This window comes from Pristis pectinata, chromosome 12 (genome assembly GCF_009764475.1).
Source record: "Pristis pectinata isolate sPriPec2 chromosome 12, sPriPec2.1.pri, whole genome shotgun sequence".
In the NCBI taxonomy this organism is placed as follows: domain Eukaryota; kingdom Metazoa; phylum Chordata; class Chondrichthyes; order Rhinopristiformes; family Pristidae; genus Pristis; species Pristis pectinata.
In genome coordinates, this window is record NC_067416.1 from 20,903,546 (window position 1) to 20,929,167 (window position 25,622).

The 25,622-nt window shown below is 39.2% G+C and overlaps 1 protein-coding gene across 1 annotated transcript; it reads left to right on the forward strand.

The window, feature by feature from the left end:
• The first annotated feature begins 5,042 nt into the window (after positions 1-5,042).
• Positions 5,043-25,622, forward strand: LOC127576916 (G-protein coupled receptor 26-like). The gene is made up of 3 exons (XM_052027739.1): positions 5,043-5,710; positions 11,306-11,419; positions 25,391-25,622. Exons 1-3 carry the CDS (start codon positions 5,043-5,045, stop codon positions 25,620-25,622), a joined length of 1,014 nt encoding a protein of 337 aa, XP_051883699.1.

A 25,622-nucleotide genomic window follows, 5' to 3' on the forward strand; every position in this document is an offset into this window, starting at 1 on the left:
TCTGAGAATCATAACCATTTTTTTAGTTAGGAATAATCAAGCCATTGATGTGGAGCAATGTGGTCAATGAGCTGATCCAGACTAATATCAGACATTTGTTGAGGTTCTGGATTAAGACAGAAAATCAGCCAATAGCCAATAGTAAGACGTGAAGTGTGTTAGCTAGCACAATTTAAAGCCGACATTCATTACTTATTTTTTTAAACACATTTAACTGATAATTAATCAGACATTTGTTGCTGAGCTCCTTTACGCCAGAAGTGAATGGATTAAATAACAATCTGTTGATGTCTATATTTAGATAAAAACAAAACATTCTGAGCAGCTTAAAATGCTAAAAGTTAACTAAATTAAAATATTTTGATTGCTGCATTTTGTTTCATTCCTGTTCAGTCGTAACAAATGAATTGTAATCTCCTTACTTTAAAAAAGTGTTATTGGTATGTTGAAGCTCAACACCATTAGTGTAAAGGCTACATTGAATACATGTTGATAATTGTGCAGTTTATGTCCTGTATCATGACCTTAAACTCAAAAGAGTTCTCTTGAATGCATGAATAGATGAATACATGGGGTCAGGCCACATCTGGAGTATTGTGTGCAGTTCTGGTCGCCACATTATAGGAAGGATGTGGATGCTCTGGATAGGGTGAAGAAGAGGTTCACCAGCATGTTGCCTGGAATTGGAGTGTATTAGCTATAAGGAGAAGGTAGACAATTTTGGATTGTTTTCTCTGGAACTGCAGAGGCTGAGGGGTAACCTGATACTATATAAAATTATGAATGGCATAGACAGAGGATATAGTTGGAGTCTTCTTCCCAGGGTAGAAATGTCAAACACTAGAGGGCATAGGTTTAAGGTGAGAGAGGAAAGTTTAAAGAAGATGCATGAGGCAAGTTTTTTTTTACACAGAGAGTGGTAGGATCCTGGGATGTGTTGCCAGGTGAGGTAATGGAAGCAGATACAATAGCAACATCTAAGAGGCATTTAGACAGATACATGAACGGACAGGGAATAGAGGGATACAGACCATGCAGAGGCAGGTAGGATTGGTGTGATTGGTATCATGGTCGGTGCAGACATGATGGGCTGAAGGGCCTGTTCCTGTGCTGTAATGTTCTATGTTATTAGAAGAAATGGCTGATTTGCAAGAATAGTAAAATTTTTCACATAATTAAAGTAATGAAGTACAGACAGCAAAAAAAATAGCCTATTTCATTTTTGTTATCAATTTGAAAAACCTTTCTAACTTAGTCTGACACATCAGCTTTCTCCCCTGATAAATCTGTAATTATATCTTCTTCAGATACATTCTTTTGGAAACTGTATTGGATATGTATCCACTGTCTTTTCAGGTAGATTGATTGGTGTGAAAATAGTCCTGCTCATTTCCCCTCTAGTTCATTTCACTGCTATTTTAAATCCATCAGTTCCATTTGCTGACCTACTTGCCAGAGGAAACCATTCTTCCCAACTGTTTCCATTAAAACTCTTCATAGTTTTGAGTGCCTCTACTTTCTTGGTAAACTAATGAATGTCCAGTAATGTATTATACCCATGAATTCAGGCACAGTGATCAAACTTTTTTTGTATTAGATTGCATTTTGTAAGAGCAAACAACACTAACCGATCACCAGAGTTGCACTTTCCAAAAGACTTTCTATGTACAGTATGTGCTCCTTCACTGTATGTTCCTGTCAATCACCCCTCCCAAAAAGTATATTAAGCTCCATAAGCATCTGGAGTTCATGTGAGCAGGAAAAGCAGCTGTGTACCTCCTTAACTAATTAATCTTAAAAACTGTTAGTGTATTCAAGCTTTGAAATTGGATCCATTTGCAGAAATTGTGTAAAAAGAGGCTTTACCTGGGGTAAATCACAAGAACAATCACTTCCGGGTGAAATTACACGCATCAGAAAATTGGTCCTGGGCAACTGGTCTGCAATTCACCTTCACATGCCTGACATTTCTCCAGCATGAGTCATACATGTAAGGACATCGTAGATAATGCAACACTCATTCCCTCCAATGCCAACGGAAATGGGAGCTTTTGAAGATTACCGTAAAACTTTCTTGGTCATAGAAAAACTGGGAGCACTGCTCAGTGGTTGGAAGTGAAATGGCAATTAATGGGTCTGGGCAGTGACATTAAAGTTTTGCACACAACATTCACCAGCTTCAGTTTTCATTAGTCGGTGTTATGAACAATGAATCAGTAATGATCATAGCCTTTTTGTTCAAATAATTTTTGAGTTGCATGCTGCAATTACAAGCAGATTGATCAGCCCACACCTCACAGCATGGAGTCGATTGGGCCAAACCATCCCGTGGGTGGCGGTTGTGATGCCGACCCACTCAAACACATGTTTCCCTTCATCTTCATGGTAGCCTTTTCTGCATTGTTCTGTGGCTTCAGTGCAGAGAGTCCTTTAAGCTTCCGCTTGCTTCCCAGTAATCAATGCAGCAATGATGCAGCAGTTACAAGTACTCGATGCAGCTCTCAATGAGAACCACACAGGTTCCACTTAAGCACAGTGTGCAAAGTGCCACGGTACTGCTTTTTAACAGATTATTTTCCCAGTTTCATTAATTTTTGCAGGCGATCTGACTGGGCAATAGCCACACATGTTTAGCACATCAAAAGAGGGTGAAACCTAATTTCTAAGTTTCAAAGTCATATCATAAAATGAAGTAAAATAAAGAGAGGAGATTAAAGACCAAGTAAAGAGAAGAAAATTAAAGGTGGTGGGGAGAGGACAGTGAAATCAGTGATCCTTTTTTTCTCATCATCAAAAATTAAAATCTCAAGAGATGAGACTAGACACTTGTAGAAATAAATTTAAAGTTCTGGAGACCTTGATTAATGATAATTACACCTCATCAAATTATTAAATGCATATGTACACTGGACTGGACTAAATTTTTTTTAGTGAGTTTAGTCCATTGCTGTTAGATTGTTACACAACTTCATGTCATCCATGTATTGGGATGATGTTTAACATAGTGAGTTGATTCAAAGTAAGCAATGTCAAGTTTTAATTTGAAAGCATGATCTGTCCATTATGTCAATGGTGTAAATGTCTTGTGGCATGGAGGATATCCTTCTTGAGCCACAGTAGGTTGGCAAGAATCTGTGTGGTCCCTAGCTAGATACATTGGTTCAGAGGAAAAAATGCTGCATAATCTGGTCAAGAGCAACTGCCATGCCCTGCACATTCTTGCAATTAAGAATACTAATTTGGAAGCGTATGGCAGAGATCTACAAGGGTGCTCCAAGGACAGAAAAAGTTTATATATATATATATATATATATATATATATATATATATATATATATATATATATATATATATATATAATATTGTGTGTGTGTGTGTGTGTGTGTGAGTGTGTAGCGTGGAACCCAGGAGGCTTAGGGGAAATTTAATTGAGATGTGACTTGGTAAAGTGGTCAACAACCAATGGGAATAGGCTAATTGATAAAAGAACTCGAGGGCACTTGAGTGGAGAAGAACAAAGCAAAATGTATGTTTGGAGGTCTGGAATTCATTGCCTGATAGAGCAGTTGAGACAAAAGTCATCAGCACGTTTAAACAGGAGGCGGATGTGCATTCGAAGTGCTATCATCCACTGGGCTCTGCATTTGTTCAAGTCGGTCCTCTTGGCTGGGAGTGGCCCCCTTCTGTGCCATCAATGCCTTTGATTCTAAGTCGGCAGGACTGGATTTAGAGCTCCGCATTTGATTCCAGACGTTCAAGAAGTCTGAATTTCCTCAAACGTCCTCGTCTATTTGTTCCCTGGGCTAGTTTCATTGATACTTCTTGGAATTGTCCTCATCCCCATCCCCATCTCCAAAATGTATTCCCACCTAAGAACGTAATTTTATTTCCAACAGTTTTGTGAAGTAAATCAGATCCACCCTTGAAACAACTGCAGTCTGTCGCCTGCATCCTCTGCTTCTTCTGGTATCTCCTGAGACATGTTTTGATTATAAAAAGTACTGGATGATCATTCAGCATTGAACTGTAGTCCGTAGCTGAAAGAACGTGCAATATCGTGGAAGAAATGTATTTAATTCTCCCGCATTTTTTCTTGATCGTGATTGTTATAAAACGCTGTAAATCATCAATATTTGCTGCAGTGACCTCCACATTATGGGTGCTAGGTTTATGTGTGTCCTGGTCATACGTGACATAGATATACTATGCCAACTACGGGCAATCTTACGTGATGTGCACTGCATAGCCTGATTAAATGTCATTACTGAATGCCCGGTGTAGTGAGGGAACCATGGCTGGGTCGAATTGTTCGTTTTCCTTCCATCCCTTCAGTTTTCTGATTGCGAATATTTATTAATCAGTTAACACCAATGGAAAATAATGTATGGATTAAACGTATTATCTTCATAATATAGTGCTTTTAACGTGATGATGAACTCTAGTATCTAATAGTTGAATCTCTTGGTTAACTAGGTGAAGGTAAGTTCTTCTAATGACTGGTATTGTGATAACGAAAATCTACTTACTGTGCCCATCGCTACTTTAAATGTCACGTTTGATATTAGGGAAGCTTTGGTTGGCATCTACTTGGTAGGCACCCTCGATCACAATTTCTCAGTGACTCAGATGTTCATGTGATGGACAGACCCAATAAATCTTCCCTGCACTCAAGGCAGCGCGGAGGTTTAAGTGAAGATGCCAATAATAACCAGCTGACGGGACAGCTCCTCGCCAATAAGCTCTGATCACTTGTGATTGGGCTCTGGAAGGAACCCGTGAACTCGTCGGAAGGACCAGCAGACAGTGGGTGAGCCCGGCTGATCATTCCAGACCTTCACTTTAATGCACTTCGCTAGTGCTCTATACATTAAACCGAGCTGGCGACGCGTTACAGGCAACATCCCCGTTCAAACTGCAACTCGGCGGCGAAATAAGACCAGGCTGACGCGGGTCGGAAGCGAGGATAAATCTGCACAAAAATGTATTTTCTGAGATTTGAGAGCAACAGAACTGACTGCGGGAAACACTGAGCGCTTAACACCATGGGCACAGTGGAGGTCATCCTATCTTGCTTTGTGGTAGTTTTGATGGTGGTGTCGTTGCTCTCCAATGTCCTGGTGCTGATCTGCTTCCTCTGCAGCGCAGAGATCCGGAAACAGGTCCCTGGGATGTTTATCATCAACCTGACCCTCAGCAACTTGTTGATGACAGTGCTGAACATGCCGTTGACTTTGGTAGGGATTATCAGTAAAGAGCAACCCGGAGTCGACACTGTCTGCCGAATCGTAGGCTTCCTGGAGACTTTCCTGGTCACCAATTCCATGCTGAGCATGGCTGCTCTAAGTACTGACAGATGGATTGCTGTCGTTTTCCCTCTAAGTTACAATTCCAAGATGCGTTACAAGGACGCTGCCATCATGCTGGGATACACGTGGTTCCACTCCCTGTGCTTCCCCCTGGTTGCAGTCTGCCTCTCATGGGTCGGATACAACCACCTGTACGCCTCCTGCACCCTCAGCCAGACCCGAACTGACGATCGGATCCAGTTTGTGGTTTTTACGGTAGTTTTTCACACCCTCAGTTTTCTCCTTTCGCTAGTAGTGCTGTGTTTCACCTATCTGAAAGTGCTGAAAGTGGCGCGATTTCACTGCAAGAGGATAGATATAATCACCATGCAGACGCTAGTGCTACTGGTGGACATCCATCCAAGGTAGGCGACCCAGTCCGTGGGGCAGTCCCGCCAGAATTTACTGCTGTTTTAGTGAATAAATTAATGTGAATAGTAATACATAAGATCCCATGCAGTCATGTAGACTCTTCCACACATTTACACGGAGATATGACTGAGACCCTGAACATGAATGTTATATTTAAGGGTATCCATATTCTGAAAAGTTTGGGTTACCCTTAAATCCAACACAAAATTCTTTCAATACTTCGTTACTACGCTCTGTTTTTGTTTTGTTTTCGGTATCACGAACGTTGGTTGCTGACGGTTGTTACTCTGACGGTTCACCGGAAAAGGCATGTCAGAGCAACTTAAAGAAACGTGAAATATTTCGCCTGGGTGTGCTGCGTTAATTGTATGGGATGTTTCTGTGTCAGCTGACGTAACCATGCGACCTCCGCGCTCCTAATATTACTAGATTATCAAAAAATGATACAAGTTAACGGTCTGCACGTTGCAACCCGGTGGAAGGATAAAGGGGAAAATAAATAACTCCCAAAAGCATAACTTTGGGAGTTAAGATACCTTGTGTTCTTGCAATATAAAATTGAGACTGCCCAATATTTAAAGACCTACTCCCTGGTGAGATAGTCGCCGACACCACGGCTTCTTTCCACGTGAATTGCTCCATCCATGAGTATTTTTTACTGGGAATTGATAGAGAAAGAGTATCATGTTTCAAAACGCTTGTCATTGACGTAATGTTGCTGAAAGAAATCCTTAATCGTGCAGTGTTTTAGGAGCTCTGAACGATGATCCCGACATGCCAATGTAAGGAATGCCGCGGCTCAGTAATGTCACTAACTCGAATATGATCTCAATTGATGCCTTTGCTGAAATTTCAGAGGGAGATACCAAAACAGAGCGGGTACATTTTACGACCAGTTTTTTTTTCTGATGAATCCGCTGGTCGTTGTTTAGTTTCTCCTTTTCACCTGATGCCATATGAGAAGATATCTTTTTTAATCCCTCTTTATCCCGATGGGAAATGTTGGTTTGGAACCTTGTCCATGTGGTTTCCCACGGATTGCATTTGGTGTTAAGACATCTCTGAGATCTCCCTGTTGCTACACAATAATTTAGTTACCGTTCTGACAGACTGCGGTACATTTTGAGCACTTTTTTTTTGCACTTTTCATGTTTGCTAATAATTCTTTAAGTTTTTGGAATGGCCTTTAAAAACTTTCACTATTTTCTCTTAATTTTCTGTTCCTTGGTTCTTAAAATCAAGTTTCAAGGACAAACAAAAAACATATTATGCAGAAAGGACTAATTCTGAAGGAAAGTTACTTCCTGCGGTGGAAATTGTCCATATTCGGAACAGCCAGCAACAAAACCAAATGTTTGAGACTCAGAGCAAGAACATTTGAAGTCAAGATGAAATAGTCTTAAATCATAGTAAACATTATGCATGTAGATGGCCAGTTTTATATTACTTTTCCTTTCTGTGAACGCTGGGCAGTGAAATGTTACACTTTATATTTATGTTATTTTCTCTGATGTGGTATGGCTTTCCCATTACTTGGTATCTTAAATTAAATTTGCATGACATACTCCTACTCATCCAAAATAAAAATGTTTCTAATGATTCAACAAATAAACATCAAGCTTCAACACTGTCCACAACCTTAAAATGCTCTCAGTTCAGATTTATACAGATGGCCTACCATACTAATATTGATACACACCCATGCTTGGTCATTTTAGTGCAGATGCAGTGTCATTTAACTTTTTTTATAATCTAAATGTTAAATAAGAGAAAATGCTTCAACATGACCATGTCATATGCCACCCCCACTTGAGTTCTCATTAAGTAATTGTAATATCTTTTCAAGAAACAAATCTGCAGTCATTGAGTTACATCAGCAATTCTACCAGTTAAATTAGGCATAATTGCTTTAAGTTATAATAACAGTGATAACTGCCATTTATCTAAGACATACATCAAGGTGCTTTACAGGAGAGTTAACAAATAAAATTTTCTGTTGAGCCATGTGGGAGCATTCAAAAAGAGGAGGAAGAGGTAAGGGTGTAAAAAGGATGAAGTCGATGCAGGCAGAGACCTAACAATGGAACAATTAAAGTTAGGGTTGGATAAAGGGTCAAAAGTGGAGCAGCACAATTGTCTCACAGGATCATAGAACTGGAGGACACAGAGGAGCAAGGCAACGGAGGGACTGGAAAGCAAGGAGCAGAATGTCAAAATTGAACAATACTGGATCAAAAGGCTGTGTTACTCAATGAACATAAGTGTGATGGGTGAACTAGCCTTAATGTGAAATAGAGTGCAGGTAGCATAATTTAGAATGTGCTCAGGTGCAACCACCTGCTGCTTGTCACTGAGTTTTCCTCATTCATGAGGTCAGAAGTGTGGAAGGCTGCTGCTAATTACTGAGTTGTTCCAACTGGAACTCTTCAGATAATGCTGCATGTTTTCCTTGCATATAGTATGGACATGGCTTTAATGTGGTAAGTAACATTTGCACTACACAAGGGTCAGGCAATGACTATCCCCTTATAATGAATGTCATTACAATCAATGAAACACTGACCATCAACATCCATGGAGAGGGTCAGTATTTATCATCGAAGTGGACAGGAAGTGGATGGGAACTGCATCATCTAATTCATACTTCCTAATTTGGCATTATGACTCTTCATCATTTCTGGGTGAAGGGAGCTTCACCATACAGATTGATGTTGTTCATAAAGGATGGTCACCACCACCTTCTCAAGGCAATAAGTACTGAGATGTCCAACATGCCCCCATCCCATTTAAAAGAATGAAATAAGCCATGAAGGGGAAGAGATGGATGATGATGTGTAGGTAAATCTGTGTGAAAATAGAATTAATGATGGAGAGGATATTGAGTTGTAACTTCAGTTCCGTGTTGAAAATGATGTCAAGATTGTGAAATGCTTGAGTCAACCTCAGATATTGGCCAGGGAGAAGGTAAGCTGGTGCCTTGGATCTTCTCATTGTTTCAATGGTTGAAATTCCTTCTCCTCCAGCTGAGGACAGCAGATAAGCATTGTGGTGAATCAGAGGCAGTGGGGGAGTCCAGAGAATTTCTGGTGAAGGAAAGTTTGGTGTCAATCCATGTACATGTAGAATTTAACTATATCTATAAGTTATTTCAAAAGTAAACACTACCATATGCTTTTGGATATCAAAGCATATGGTCTTGTTTGTATTTGAAATAACTTATCAATGCAGTTATGTGCATTTACAAAGGCATGGTCGAAAGTTCTACTTTAGGGCTAATTGTTGATGATAAGGCTGCAGTCTATGACCAGTTACATTCTCATCACTGGAATGAAAAATAGGCCATTGCTAGTGTTTCGAGCCAATTCACATTTGGTCTGACTTGTAACTCGGTAGTTGTCTATCTATTAGGTTTTATGTTAAAGACATGTTCTCCAAGGATGAAACATGAAAACATATAGACATTTGCATCTGCAAATAGACGTATAATAGTGAAAACTAAAAATGAAGTGAAGCTGTCATATAGAAAAAGCCATTTTTGTTGACTTGGTTGGTTACTGAAATAAATTACATACAGATGGAATCCCACTATTTTTTCAGCACTTATTAGAATGAATAACATAACATAAAAGCATCATTTTCTGGATTCACATTGACAAGCACTGAGATCTTTTATCTCTTCTTTGCCAGATCACATAAATAAGATGTAAAATAGCTAAGAACTAAATTTAGTGCCCATTATTTTTAGTGAGTGCTTACATATAAAGCTATATATAGTCTTTGTCATTAAAATTTCTAAATAATATTAAATTTAATATGCACCAATTACATAGGACTCCTAATAACATATTAAGCACTGCTTGTTTTGTATTATAATTAAAGGTATATCCATCCTGGCTATTATATACAGTGATAACAACAACAATTTCCAAATGTATCATGCCTTTAATATTGCAAAAGCATCTCCAGGTATTTTACAGAGCATTACAGACAAAAAAAAACAATACGCTGAACCATATAAGATGATAGGAAATGTCTAAAGGTTTAGTCAAACAGGAAGGTTGCAAGGGCTGTCTTAATGGATGGAAGAGATTTACATATGTAGAGAGGTTTAGAGATGAAATTCCAGAGGTTGACCTTTGACAGCTGAAGGCATGATCATCAGTGATCAAGCAGTTAAACTCAGGAATGGCCAAAAATTGAGAGTGCAGATATCTCAGAGGGTTGTAGAGGTAAAGAAGGTTACAGAAAAGAGAAGGTATGAGACTGTGGAGAGATTTGAAAACAAAGATAAAATCAAGGACTTAACATTGAGCCAGCAAGTGTAAGAGTCACAGGAGAATGGGAATTGGTCCAGATTAAGGAACTGCATTGTTTGGGAAGATCTCAAGATTATGAAGCATTGAACAAAGGAAACCAGTCAGGTGCATGCCAGGCTCGCCAAATTTAGGGGTAACAAAGGCATGAATGAGGGTTTCAGTAAGGCTGGACAGGATAATATTACAGAGGTAGAAATAGGAGATCTTAGAGATGGTTGAAAATTGAACTCAGGCCAAAATGACACCAAGTTTGTCAACAGACTGATTCAGTCAGTTGGTAGGGGAAAGAAGGGAATTGGAGTTTATGAGTTGATTTGAAGAAATTCCTGTTCAGATGCATCTGAATGTAAGACAAGTAGCCTGACAATTTAGAGATACTGGAAGCATCAAGACGTGGTTGTGAAGTAAAGCTGGATGCCATCACTGTACATGTGAAAGCTGATACCATGCTTTTGGATGTTGAGAAATAGGAGGGGGTTGGATTCTGGTGCAGTAATAGGAAGATATGCCATTACTGGTGACTTCCATGGTTATGATTGGATAAATAAGAGAAGAATGAAGAGAATATGACCATCCCACTGCTAGATGGTAAAGGGACCTCAGAGGAAGAGGAGATGGTCGGGTTACAGCCAAGTCGAGGAGGATAATGAGGCATAAATTATCTTTGTCACTGTCACGTAAGGTATCATTAGTGACTTCAACAAAGATGTATTAGTATTGTGGCAGTTGTTGAAGTCTGACTGGAGGGATTCAAGGAGGAATTCTGATAAGATGAGCATAGATTTGGAAGGCTACAACACATCCAAGAATGTTAGAGAGAAAAGAGAGGTTAAATATGGGGTGGTGGTTTACGAAGGTGAATGGTTCAAGGATTTATTTTATTGAGAGAGCTGATGTTGGCAGAGACCACCTTGAATAATTAACTGTCAAGAAAATTCATTTCTAACTGCCCTTTCTGCTACTGTAGGGTGATGAGAGCTGTCTGAATAATATATTGATCTGACAGCTGTTGAGATCACCAGATAAGAATTTTAGAAATGATTTTGTCTATTTTTATATATTGACATTTCGTGTGACAATAACTGTTAGTTGGTTAGTTTTATATTAATACCTTCCAACAATATGGTTACTGATATCGTAGCAGAAAATACAGTAATCTTGTGACTGCCTTTCGGAAAAAAAACATACTAATTTTTAATTCTTTGACTTTTACAAGCAAGTGATTTTGATTTCATTGTTCTTCTATAGTTGTTTATCTATTTTTCTTTGCAGTGTAAGGCAACGCTGCCTGGAAGAGCAGAAGCGACGAAGACAACGAGCAACAAAGAAGATCAGTACTTTCATCGGTACCTTTATACTGTGCTTTGCACCTTATGTAATTACAAGGTGTGATATACCAATGTAATCTTTTGCTATAGTAATGATGCAGCACATTGATGGTCATCCGATACAGTAGAATATCATAAAGAGATCAGTATTTGTGAGATTTGATAAGTGTAGTCCGAAGCTCCTTGTGCTTAGTTTTCATGTATTTGTTATTAAGCTTCATGATTTCTCTTAGTTCAGATTTATATGGTCAAGAAAATGAACTTATATCTGTTGTCATTAAAAGGCTGTTGCACTACCAGTAATATATTCATGTATGATTGTAATATGTGGCATGTGGCAGCATTCCAAACAATAGTTTCAGTATTTGTCGGGAGATTGATGCAATATCAGTCGTGTGAATTAACTCCCAAACAAATTTTGAATGGTGCCAAGTTGCTGGCGAGACTAAGTGGATGTGATCTCCACCTGTTGAAGCTATTGATTAGGTGATGATTGGCAACAGAATAAAGTTATGCAGCAAATTTTCGATAGAACTTATGTTAGAAACAAGGTGATTGCCAAACACTGCAATCTTAAAGCAGCACTGCCGTTACCTTGGCTGCTTACGGGATGCCTGGCAGTATATCCTGCCCAGCATTGTACATTTTAAACCTGCTTCAGATATCCTCTTGGGTTCAGCATCACTGGTTTCCCTGCAGGTGAATCCCCCATCTGTTATGATCAGATGTTTTAGCCGAGTATCTAGCCATGTGATAACGTCCCCTAGAGCTGCATCAACGAAAGGTCTGTGTTGCGTAAACTTGATGCACTGATATTGCTTTTGTGACCACATTACTTCTTCAATCAGCTGAGTGGTGGACTGATTGACACTGCAGTGAGATGAGACCAACTATAGATCATGAAGCTACTTCATTCAAACAGCTAGTTGTTTGAATGGCTGCTTTGAGGTGTTAACAGATGGCATCTCTCATCAGTTGTTTTGTCACTCCACTGGTGAGCTCATTGTGCAAACTTATAAGGGGATCAATTAATCCTTGGCCACTACTGATAAATGAGTGTGTAAATATCAGTTGTCAGTTGTACTCACTTCAGTATTTTCAATTCCTGCAAAGGTATTGAGGCAAATATAACTGGCAGCCAATACTCTGACACATGTATAGCGTGAGTGAGCAAATACTCTGTAGGTAACCACTGCTCTTTAAAACTATACTAATATATGCTTTATACCTGATAAAGCTTAAATCATGGTTAATCCTTGTTGAGGCTGATATCAGTGATTTTCAGGTCATATATTGTTGAGAATTATTGTTGCTGTTATATAGCTGAGTAGAAGTTATTAGTTTCTAAAATTTTAATTATTTAAAATTATATTTAACAGGATTAGTATAATGTTTCACATTGAATATTAGGGTTGATTTCCTGACAATCTTTCCACATGTTTCATAAGCACCCCTCACTGAATCAGTTACTGTTCATCTTGTCAAGCACCATTTACCCTCACATGCTCCTGCAGCCCTTTGTTGCCTCCACGTCTCACCTCCCAGCCTCTGTCACTATTTCCACTCTTCCTATCACCCCTCCCCACCTGGATCCGCCTATCATTTGCTAGCTCTTACTCCACCCCTTCCCCTCACCTCCTCATACTGGCTATCTCCCCTCTATCAGTTAAAATGAAGGGTCTCAAGCCAAAACATTGATTGTCTACATCCCTCTAGAGATGCTGCTTGACCCACTGCGTTCCTCCAGCATTTGTGGCCCCAGATTCCAAAATCTGTAGCCTCTGTGTCTCCACTCTTACATGACTTGTGCTTTTGTGAGGTTCTGTGTGCTTATTTCACTTCTTAACTGTAGTTGCCCCACATCAATCTACAGGATCATTATCAGCTGTTCAGACTTCCATTGCAGCTTATCTACTCACTTGCTGCAAGTTCCTGTTTTAGGCTTCCCATTAATTTTATTTTTCATTCAGTTAGTTTGCCATTTATTTTGGTGTACTTCTGGTGTTCACTGGCGCATTGTGCATTCCACACATAGAACTGGCCCTTCTTCTTTCTCTTTGGTCATCAGCCTTCCCCTTTATAAACAGACAAGTAAGCACTTCCAACATCTGGAACTCACCTCGGGGCCCATTTACCTCCCACCTAATGTGAATACACTGATTATATATCTGCGCAAGCAGATCCACTTGACAAATTGCCTTTGTGCCATTGTTGAAGTACTGTGAATATAATGCCCACAGTGTGATGGACGACATGTTCCACAGCTGATGCTGTAGCAGATTGGGAGCCCAGTGCTTAAGGTGTGAACACAATGGATGATGACTTAATTTCAGCTGTTAAACTCTGGAGAACATTACCTCCACATTTTTCCCCAGATCTGACAATTTCTTCTGATATGGATTGGCAGGATATGCAGTGGTGCATCTGGTAGAGCCACAGCCTCGAAGCTCCAGCGACCTGGTTTCGATCCTGATCTTGGGTGCTGTCTGTGCGGAGTTTGCAAGTTCTCCCTGTGACCATGTGGGTTTCTTCTGGGTGCTCTTGTTTCCTCCCACATCCCAAAGGCATGTGATTTGGTAGGTTAGTTGGCCACTGTAAATTGATTCTAGTGCAAGTGAGTGGTGATATCTGGGGCAGGGGGAATTGATGGGAATGTGGGGAGAATAAAGTGGGTTAGAGTGGGCTTAGTCTAAATGGGTGGTGGATGGTCATCATGGACTGAAGCCTGTTCAAACACTGTATCTCTCCATGACCCTATCCATTAGAGGTCATCCTCCTTGGTATCACAATCTGGCTGAAAGGTCATCTATTTATAAACTTAAATATGAAATGCTGAACTGTTCCAGCAGGCAGTACTTGGGGAAATGAAATCACTGCCAAGGACTGTGAAGTACTGTATTTGGGGACAATAAACAAGGTGAGGAATAGTCAATAAATGAAACAGTACTGAGAAGTACAGGGGACCTTAATGTCCACAATCACAGATCCTGGAAGGTAGCAGGACAGAAAGGGAGTTACTGAGACATAGAATATTTGGGTAGTGAGGTCACAAGGAGAAGGAAGCTATATTAAAGCACATACAGAAAAAAATTTTAACTGTGAGGGAAAATTGGACTTTTGAACAGAGGAGGCTGAGAGGAGATTTTCTCAAGGCGTATAAAACTTTAAGGTAGTTAGGTGGAATGGATATAGAGAAGACCTTTTCTTTAACGTAGTCAATAACCAAGACCATTTGATTTAAAGTAACTTTGGAAAGATTGGAGGTGAGATAATGAGAAGCATTTTCACCCTGAGGTTAACAGGGGTCTGGGAAGTAAAGACCAAAACCTTCATCACACTTAAGTGATGCTTGGAAATCTACTTGATGAACCACAACTTTAAGGTTGTAAAGTGAGGGCTGGAAATTAAAATTAGACTGGAAGGTTTTTCACCAAACTTGACTGGAAACATTGGGCAATGGCCTCCTTTTCTGTCATAAATATCTGTGATTCCATGATTCCTGGAGATGATAAAATTCACTCAATTTACCAGCTTTGGCTCAACATGATCATATGGTGTGCATCAGAGGTCTTCACTATGTCCTCCACCTTGAGGAGACTAGATAACTGACTGGTTAAAGAAAGCCATTCTGCCCACTTTTCCTTGTCAACTTTCCAGTCTTGCTGTCTACGCACTCACAGCAAACACTGTTGTATAAATAAAGCAGCACCTCTAACAACACATGCTCTGTCCATTCTATGCATTCTTTCATTGAAAGCACCCATGCATTTGTGAACAAATAATGTAGAACACATTAAATCTGGTGAAGTCAGCCTCCCGTTCCTTATACATGAAACATTGTGCTCACAGAATTATCCTGGTTGCATTGCTGTCAAAACTGTAGAAAACAATAATTGCTTATAAGTAGCAATTCAGTCTTTGAACGTGGACTTATTACTCTTCATGAGAAATCTTCCGGTGACATGTAATGTCAATAGATTCATGAAGTTAAATCCATGAAACATTTCATACACTAAAAATGTGTTCAAAAGTTTTAGATAATGCAGCAGAAATTGTCAGCAGGTTATCATTATGAGAAAAAATTATAAAGAAATTTCCTTTATCATATAAAGCTTTCTGAGTTCAAAAGCAGACATTATACAGATATTCAGACTATTGCCACCACAGTAAATCTCCATTTATAACAATGCCTAAGCTATGATAAACATATTGTTAAAATATGGCAAAGCTGGTTTGAAAAGCAACATTTTATCAATAGATTAAAATCTGCTTATGAGATCATGCTTATTTAACAGATCACTATTCCCAGTTAGGGATTGGGGTCACTGGGATGAGAATTCATAAAACTGTTTTATTTTTCTGAAAGTGAATATCAAGTCATTTTTGAGTCTCCATCCATAACACTTCAAAATTATTCAATACACAGTCATTAACTAGATAGAATATGTCAAAAGTGTTACTACCAGCTTGCTAGATACATTGAATGAAATGCCATATGTTTCATTGAAACAGATAATTATATAGGAAAGAGCATACATCAAGAAATAATAGAAGTGTGTAAAAAGAGTAGCATATTAAACAGTGATGTTAGTGTAGATTGGAGTAGTCAAATTGAAAATGAGAGTGAGTTCACAGAATGCATTTGGGATAGCTCTCTGGGGCAATACATTGTGGAACCAAACAAGGAACAGTGTATATTGGATCTAGTAATGTGTGATGAGACAGGTTTAATAAATGATCTCAGAGTAAATGATCCCCAAAGAAGGAGTGTTCACAGCATGATAAAACTTAGCACTCAACTTGAAAGTGAGAAATTTGGGTCTGAAACAACTGTGTTAATCTTAAATAAGGGAACTTACAAAGGAATGAGGATAAAATTGACTAGAGTGAACTAGGCTAGTAAATTAGCTGGTAATTCAATAGACGAGTGGTGGCAAACATACATGGAGATAATTCATAACTCCCAGCAAAAATATATTCCAATGAGAAGTAAAGATTCTCCAGAGGGAATGAACCAACCTTGTCTAGCCAAGGAAGTTAAGGAGGATATTAAAATGAAGGAGAAAATATATATCATGGCAAAAGTTAGGATAAGTTCAGAATCTTGCCTCAGCACAACTTAAAAAAAAATCTAGAAGAAGAAAGTTAAGAGAGTAAGCTAGCAAGGAATATAACAACTAATAATAAGAACTTAAGTAGATAAAAAGGAAGAGGCAGATCAAAGAGAATGCAAGCCCCTTAAATAATGAGGCTGTGAAAAAAGTAATGGCTGTCAAAGAAATGGCAGAGAAGTGAAGTCTTTATGGTCGAAGATCTCTCTAATATTAAAAAATATATGGGAGGAATTAAATACCATCACTTGAAAACTAGCATTAGCCAAACTCTTAGGGCTAGAGGCTAATAAGTCCCTGGACCTGAGAGTTTGCATCTTGGGATCCAAAATGAATGGTATATTTTTTTTGTAAACTTCAAAAAAGTCCTTAGATTCTGGAGTGGTACCAAAGGATTGGAAAAGTGCCAAAGTGATAGTCTAATTCAAAAGGAGTAGGAGGCAAAAAGCAGTAACTATAGGCCAGTTAGCCTAACATCTATTATAGGAAAGGTGTTAGAATCAATTATTAAGGAGCTAATAGTAGAAAATTTGTAAAGTCATAATCTGATCAAGTTGAGTCAACCTGGTTTCATGAAAGGAAATCATGTTTGACAAATATATTAGAGTTCTTTGAGGAAGTATCAGCCTGAGTGGATTGAGGGAAACCAGTAGATGCAATATATTTGGATTTTCAAAGGTATTCAACAAGATGCCACAGAAATGGTGTCTCTGCAAGTGATCATGATGTTATCTATGAGTAGGAATAGGGTATCACTTTCAGATTGGCAACCGGTAACCAGTGGGATGCTGTAAAGATCAAGGATCAGATTAATAATTTAAAAGAATGAAGCAAATGTTCTGTAGCCAAATTTGCTGGTGAAACAAAAGGGGGAAGGCAATGTGGGAGATAGATATAAACAGATTATAGGTAGATATTGACAGGTTAAGTGAGTGGGCAAAAAGTTGGCAGATGGAGTATGATGTGGGAAAATGTGAAGTTATTCACTTAGGAAGGAAGAATGACAAAAAAGTTATAATTTAAATTAACAAGGGCAGCAGAAAACTGCAGCACCAAAGGACTTGGAGATCCTTATATATGAAACAAGAAAGCTGGTATTCAGGTACAGCAGGTAAACAGGAAGGTTAGTTCAATGCTGGCTTTTGTCTTCAAGGGGTTTGAGGTACAAAAGTAGGGATGTCTTATTCCAACTGTACAAAGCTTGGAGTATTGTGTGCCGTTCTGGTTGCCACACTGCAGGAAGGATGTGCTGAAGAGAATGCAGAGGAGATTCACCAGGATGTTGCCTGGATTGGAGGACTTTAGTTATGGGAAGAAATTGGATAGACTGAGCTTGTTTTCTACGAAGCAAAAGAGACTGAGGGATGACCTGATAGAAGTTTATAAGATTGTGAGAGGCATAGATAGTGTAACTAGTCAGAATCTTCTGCCTATGCTAGGGATATCAAGAACAGGGAAGCATAGGTTTTAGGTGAAAGTAAGATGTTTTAAAGGGGATTTGTGGGGAATATTTTTAATACCATAAGAAATAGGAGTAGGAGTAGGCCATTCAACCCTCAAGCTTGCTCTGCTGTTCATTACAATCTTGGTGGTCTCATTATCTTCTCTTGATTTATGTCCACTGCAGAAATTGAAAGCAGTACTGTTTAGTTTTTGTTTTTGTTAAGAGTTTCTTATTCCTTGTTGACATCTGGAAGTCACTGCCAGAGGAGGTGGTGGAATCAGTTACAATCACTACATTCAAGAGACATTTAAGCAGGCATTTGAACAGGCAACTCATAGAAGGGTATGGACCTTATACAGGCAAATGGGATTAGTGAAGATGGGCAAAAAGGTTGGCATGGACGTGGTGGGTCGGAGGTCCTATTTCTATGCTGTACAACTCTATGACTCTGTGTCTGTATATATCATTGAGTTGGAGCATGTTCAGTTGGATGATGCCAGGTATAGAGGGAGTGTCTTTGAGGAAAGTTTGAACAGGTTGAATCTGGACTCATTGGAGATCTTAATGAAACAAGATTCTTCGGGTCATAATAGCGTAAATGGTGGGAGAATGTTTCCTCATATGGGAGAGTCCAGAACCAGAGAGCATCATCTCAGAATAAGGGAACATCCATTTAAAACTGAGTTAAGGATGAATTTCTTCTCTCAATGGGATGTGAGAACTCCTTGTCCTAGATAGCTGTGAATCCTTGAATATATTAAAAGCAGAGGCAGATAGACTTTTAATCAGTAAGGGAATTGAATGTTATGGGGAGAGAGCAGGAAAGTGGACTTGAGGAAAGTCAGATCAGCCATGATCTTATTGAACAGCAGAGCAGGCTCGAGGGGTTGAATGCCCTACTCCTACTGCTATTTCTTATGGTCTCATTATCATCTCTTGGTTTATGTCCACTGCTGAAATTGAAAGCTGTACTTTTCAGCTTTTGTTCATCACATTAATCACTTGTTTCCTTCTTGGAGTTACTGATTTCTTGCAGGGAAACAATTGTTGAATAGTAGTGAGACGTAACAGATTCCAATGCACTTCGTTTATGATGTCAAAACCTCCCTACAAATAATTTTTATTGTTATTTAATGGATTGTCACCCCAACTGATATTACATCTGTCTTAAATATCTCGATAGAATGCTGCTCTCCAATGAACTTGTTATGTCTCATGAAACTGACATAATCCTAACTCTACCTAAATTTTGTGGTGAGTTCTAATAGAAACCCACTCATGCACGAGACATGAAGCCCAGATTATCTGCACTCCCACACTTCATTAAATTGCTGGGATCTATTTGTAACAGGAAATAGCTGAATGTGACCGATGACCTGCAGAAAATTGGGTGATTGAGGAAAGGAGGGAGAAAAGGAATCTGTGGAAGGCAAGAACTAGACTCCTTTTGTAGTGAGGGCCCAAAGAGCACCTCTGCTCTTCTTTGTCTCTTTGCCGATGACTTGAATATAGGTGGAAGGGCAAGTTGTGATGAGGATATTGTAGCTATGCAAATGAGATATGGATAGATTGAGTAAGTGGGCGGAAACCTGGCAAATAGATTTTAATGTGGGAAAGTGTGAGGTCATGCATTTCAGTAAGAGGAATCAAAAGGCAGATTATTATTTTTTGAAAGAGTTTGCAAATGATAAGTACAGAGGGATCTAGGTGTCCTTGTGCGTGAATCACAAAAGGTTAGCAGGCAGTTGCAACAAGTAGTTAAGAAGACAAATTGCATATTGGCTTTTATTGCAAAGGGGTTGGAGTTTGGAAATTGGGAAGTTTCATTACAGCTGCACAGGGTGTTGGTGAGGCCACATTTGCAGTTCTGTGCATTGGTACCCTTACTGAAGAAAGGATAAAGTAGCATTGGATGCAGTCCAAAAGAGATTCACTAGGCTTATTCCTGGAATGACAGGGTTGTCCTATCAAGAGAGGCTAAACAGGTTGGGTCTGTATTCTTTGAAGTTTAGAAGAATGAGGAGTGACCTTATTAAAAATTTGAAGTGTCATGACAGGCTAGAGGTAAAGATTAGTGGGAGAATCTCAAACTAGGGGACATAGTTACATGGTAAGTGGCCAGTCATTATTAGACTGAGGTACATAGAGTGTCTTCTCACAGATGGTGGCAAATCTCTGGAATTCTCTGCCGCAGTGAATTGTGGATGTTAGCTCATTAGAAGTGATTTGATGTAGTGGTAGATGCATTTTTGAAAGATCAGGGAAATGAGGACTATGGGCATATCGAATGAGCTGAAGACTAGGGTAGATTAGCCATGATTGTACGGAATGGTGGGCCAGGTGGCCCACTCCTGCTCTTATTTTCTTCTGTTCTTGTGTTCTTATAAGGAAAGAATAAAACTTAGTACAAGTGGCCTCCTTTGGTCTTGAATTGCCTTCTAATTAGAATTAACCAAGCAGGAAAGGCATTGGGGCTTCCCCAATGGGGCCATTGGTAATACAGCATGTGGAACTTAGAAACATCAGTCTGCTGCCTCTCCACAAACCTGAATCCAAATCACAGCCCAGTCTTTTGCTTCAGAGAGTTAAAGTTAAAATTGAAATGCATAACAATAAATATTAGTTGTCGGTATCTGCGCAAAACTTTGCTGCCTCAGGACTAATTAGAAAGTTGCCTTCCTTCCTTTTTGATTACAGATAACTAAGTTTTAATTTCTTCTCCTGCAGCTTAGCAAATTAAATTTATTACTCAATGCCCTGCAGAGCCCAGCATTAATCATTGGAGAAAATAATCGGTCTCTGGTGAATCCTCATTGTTTGCAACTATAACATGTGTGTCTTGTTTGTTAAATTATTTTCTAGGATTCTACAATTTGAGAATAGAACTCATAGTAAACTGGAATAGAACTTGTATTGGCGCATTTCACATGAAATGTATCAACATAGTTTGAAAGGCTGAAGAATTCTTAGTTCTTATTACGTCCAGCGGAGATTAAAATACTGTGATCTTTTCTACTAGCTTAAACTGGAAGCTGACCCACCCACCAACTAAACTGACCAAGCCCACAAATCAAATTAATGATCCATAATTAGAATTGAGCTGCAGTTTTGATGAGGTGCAAAGACATCAAAAACAGGAGGATTTGGCTGGGCTGGTGCTGCCTTTCTGAAAGACCAGTAATATTTAACCACACAAACTACTATTTGACTGATCCTTAAATACCAGTTTGAATCCCTTCAAAAATCAGCTCCCACCACTTTTACAGGGAGTACGTTTGAAATCTATGTCCATTGCTGCAAGGGTTGAGACTGAGGGGGAAGAGACTATTGATATGATAGAGGAGAGCTATATTATCAAAGCATTCCTTGATGATCAGATGCTACACAACTTCTGTATCCCTTGCTTTTCACAGTGCCTTCCTGTATTACCTGCTCCAGCATCTCCATTTTTCTACCCCAAATGCTTCTTTTAACTTTTCAGGTCAAAGTTACAGTGCTCAGGGTAAACTATAACAAATCTGGAGATACTCTCTGGATTATAGCCTGCTAGCAGGCTTTGTTGGCATGACAGAGTTCTGCATGGTGCAGTGATCCATAAAATGCATGCACATTGCTTTGCAGGTGACGTATGTCAACTTTGACTCATACTGAAAGCAAAAGTGATTGCACTCCTTCAACATGCTACTTGCTTCTGATCATAGGCAGTGAATCCTGCAGGTCAATGCTTGATATCCAGACTGTGGTCATGGGCCTGGATCTTGCAGTCAGAAGCTCGCCTTCCACGATCACAGTTGGTCTCTAAACTACGTCTGAATTCACCTCATCCTTACCCTTCAGCATAACCTAGCTGGAAGAAGGTGGTCCAATTCTCCTCAGCGAGGCTTTGCTATAGAAATAAGGCCTTCCATGTGTTAATCCCATCACATGGGGTGGTTGTGAATAAAACCTGCCCATGAAATAACTGCAAGGTACTTTAACATGTGATTAAACCACATTCCTGGCTTAGTCAGCTGTTAAAGTTGACAAAACTCATAAGTGTATCTGACACTCAGAAACATCCCAAAGCAATTAAAACATATTCTACTAAAAAAACTTAAAACTTGAAGTATTTAAAAAAAATCAGATAAAAAGCATTTAAAACCCTTTTAAAAATCTGAAAACATGCAAATATACACAATTCATTTATAAAACCAAATCTAAAACTAGTAACTCCTTAATCCATTTTAGTCATTCTCCTTCACTGAAATCAAGGAGGCAACTTCTCCTTTCCAAATCCAATCAGGCACTGGTCATTCAAGTGGATTCCCTTGTTAAATGCTGGGGAACTGCTGTAACTTTGAGCTTTGTTGTCAGACTCCATGTCAGGACACAAGTGACAAAATACTGGGAAACTAAATTCTGAACTTGTTGGCATTTATGGGGAAATGGGGGCAGTTTTTTGGGGATAACAAAATCTGTTCTACATTTTGTCAGCTACATTTGAGTTCCTTCAGTAAACCACGTGGGTGACCACTAAGCAAAAGTGTCAATCCACTGATGGTTCACCTGGTGACTCTGGTGCCAAATCATGCAGACGTATGGGATGCATACAATGCAAGCAGAATGCTGGCAGGGTGAAACAATGCTCCCACTACCTGAAACAGTCAGGAGGAGTGGCAGCACTTGGCAAGATGGCTCTCATGGTCTGCCGCAAGCTGGAAACTTTGCTGCGAAATCTGTTCTACATTTTGCCAGCTGCATTTGAGCTCTTGTCACCACTTGCCACCAGCTATATAGCACTATGCCAGGCAGCAGAAGCATGAAGGAAAATGGAAGAAAGCTAGACAGTCCCCTTTTGGCTTGTCTATTTGTGATCAACTCATCCAAGGGCCATTCTATTAAATGCAGTCCCAGTTTCCCAATCACCAATTGATCCACATCTTCTGTTTTAATGTCATTGAATATCTGATTATCTCATGTCTGGCGAGTCATTTGTACAACTCTTTCCCTTCAGTACAATGTAATTGAAAATCAATTCACACTTCTTAAGTAGGACCTTTGTGGTCTTTCTGAGTAGACCCTAGGCTAACACTGATGACCTGACTCAAGTATGTTATGTCCCATTCATGAAATTTACTTCCCTGTTTATCCTTCAGGTTCCTCAGTTATAGTTCAAACCTCCCCATCTACTGAACTCCTGATCTAGGCCAATACCAACCGCAAGATAAGGCACGGCACATGACCACTAATCATACCCCCACCTTCACACAAACACTATTCTTCTGAGCACTGAATCAGCCCCTATCTTGTCCCCACTAGACAATCCCCACTAGACAATGCAGCCTCCAGACATGCAGCCCCAAGTGATGATCAAAACCCTTTTCCCTTCATCCATCCTCAGCTGCCAACTTTCACCTCGACGCAGTCAAGGACCTTACCTCAGTCTCTCTCTCTTTCCTACTGTGGTCAGGGCTCAGCCCCAACCTCAGACCCTTGGCTTACCTTACTTCCTTAATGTGCATCACAAGGGAAAATGTTTACCTAATGCAAAGCAGGTTTCTTGTTAAAAGTGTGTATAATTTATGTTTAATTTATGTTTTCTTGTGAATGCTGTTTTCATGATGCTATGTGCCTGTGATGCTGCTGCAAGTAAGTTTTTCATTGCACCTGTGCACACATGACAAGAAACTTGACTTTGACTTTGACTTTGACAACAGCAGATGTGGCCTTTCACTGAGCTTTTGTCGGTACTCACAAAATTCAAGGCATCTATCTGAACTTTAACATAGCTGTTAAACCTTCAAAATAAACCATTTAAGATATTGGCAGAGGAATGTTGTGCAATTGCATTACATGCTCATCTGCTGAAATGACAATAGTCTTATTTTTATTGCTTTTTAAAATTTCATATTGAGGGAGGGATGAGGGTACATGGTGAGTACCTTAAATGTAGCTTCTTGATGAGCTTGTCAAGTGGTATATTATCAACAATTCTGAAAGGTAATTTCTTTCATCAATCCTTATTCCTTAGATAAAATCTGAATTTAATTTAGGCCTAAATCTGCTAATCAGATTTATACTGCTGCAGTTTAGTAGCAACCTTCAAACAATCTGTTACAGTGAGCTTCTCAAATAATATTCAAATATTAAAGCAGTTTTATCTTCATATTTCCACTTTTTAATAAAATTGCTCAGTTGTTCAAATTATATTTTTTCCCCTGTAGGTTAGTTTAGTTCAGCTGAACATATGCACTTCAATTAGATATGCATGTTCAACTTGTGGATTAACAGTGTTTGTCTTTAGGCTTATACCTGGTGTTTGATAGTCCAGTGACCTTAGTTAAGGAGTACCAGTCCAAAATTAAATTAGTGTTTACAGAATTAGTGTCAACACAGAACTAAATTTGCACTTACTTATCAAAACATTTCCTCTTAAAAATTAACTACTCCTTAAGTTAACGATGGTGGGAGTTTATTCCATACCAACAACAATATCTCTTTACTTTCATACAGCACATTAAATTTAGCAAACGTGCCTTGATAGGTGGTAGAGCTATGAGGAACATGTGCATTGAACTAAAGAAGTTGAGAGCTGTATGGGTTGTGACCTACCGATGAACGTTAGTGTTAGGGCTAAGGTAGGAGAAAGGTGGCAGATATATTGCAACCCAGAAGAATAGTCATAAAGGTGGGGATGGAGCAGGGTTGTGGTTTGGGAGCAAGCAGAGGACTGGAGGTAGTTACTGAGGTAAAATGATATGAACTCATGGAAGATTTATGTACAAGAGTGAGAATTTGGGAGACTCCCTAACATAGGCCAGTCAGATGATCTGAAGTTTGGAGGATGGAAAGCTATTATTATGCACTTAAAGTGCCTTAATCAGATGTTGACATGAGATAAACTATGGAAAAACTTGATTCACCTTGCAAGCTATAGAAACAAAATGAGAGCCCTACTACATATCTTGTGACAAACGCCTTCAGTTTTTGTGGGAGTGCCTTGCAACATTTATCCACAACCTTAAGAGAACAGAATTTGCATAAATGGTATAAATAGCTGCAATTTCTTATTACGTTAACCATTTACAATAGGAGACTGAAGGAAAGCTGTGGTAATACTCTGCTTGAACTGTTACCAATGCTACAAACACTCTGAAGCAATAAGAGACAAAAACCTCTTGATCATGTATTTCTGTCCCTTTCCCCACCTCCTGGTTAATCGACTGCTAGATTTGCAATGAATTTCATCATTTAGATCAATGAAAGCAAAGCTAACAAATGTATCTCTTCCTGCAAGATGTGTAAGTCGGAATGGCTGGAATTAGCTTTCAAAACCATATGAAGCTAGCTGAACCATCACCTTATTTATTTTAAGAGCCTGTGTTGAGGTAAAAAGCATTTGCCTGGAAGGAAGCTGTTTGTAGATTTGCAGCTGGAGTGTAATCTCTTAAAATATGCATTAGAAGATTCCTTGTAACATTTTGTTTTTTGACAGGCTGGTGGAGTTATCTGAGTCAATACCAATCAATCCATACTGGGGAATTCTTTCCAAATGTCTGGCTTACAGCAAAGCTGTCTCAGACCCCTTTGTATACTCTTTGCTGCGACATCAGTATAAGAAGACATGGATGGACATTATTAATAGACTACTGAAAAGAAGCTCCTTGAACTCCTCTGCACTTACAGGTGAAACACAAAACAGTAATTTTGTACAAACAGATGAATGA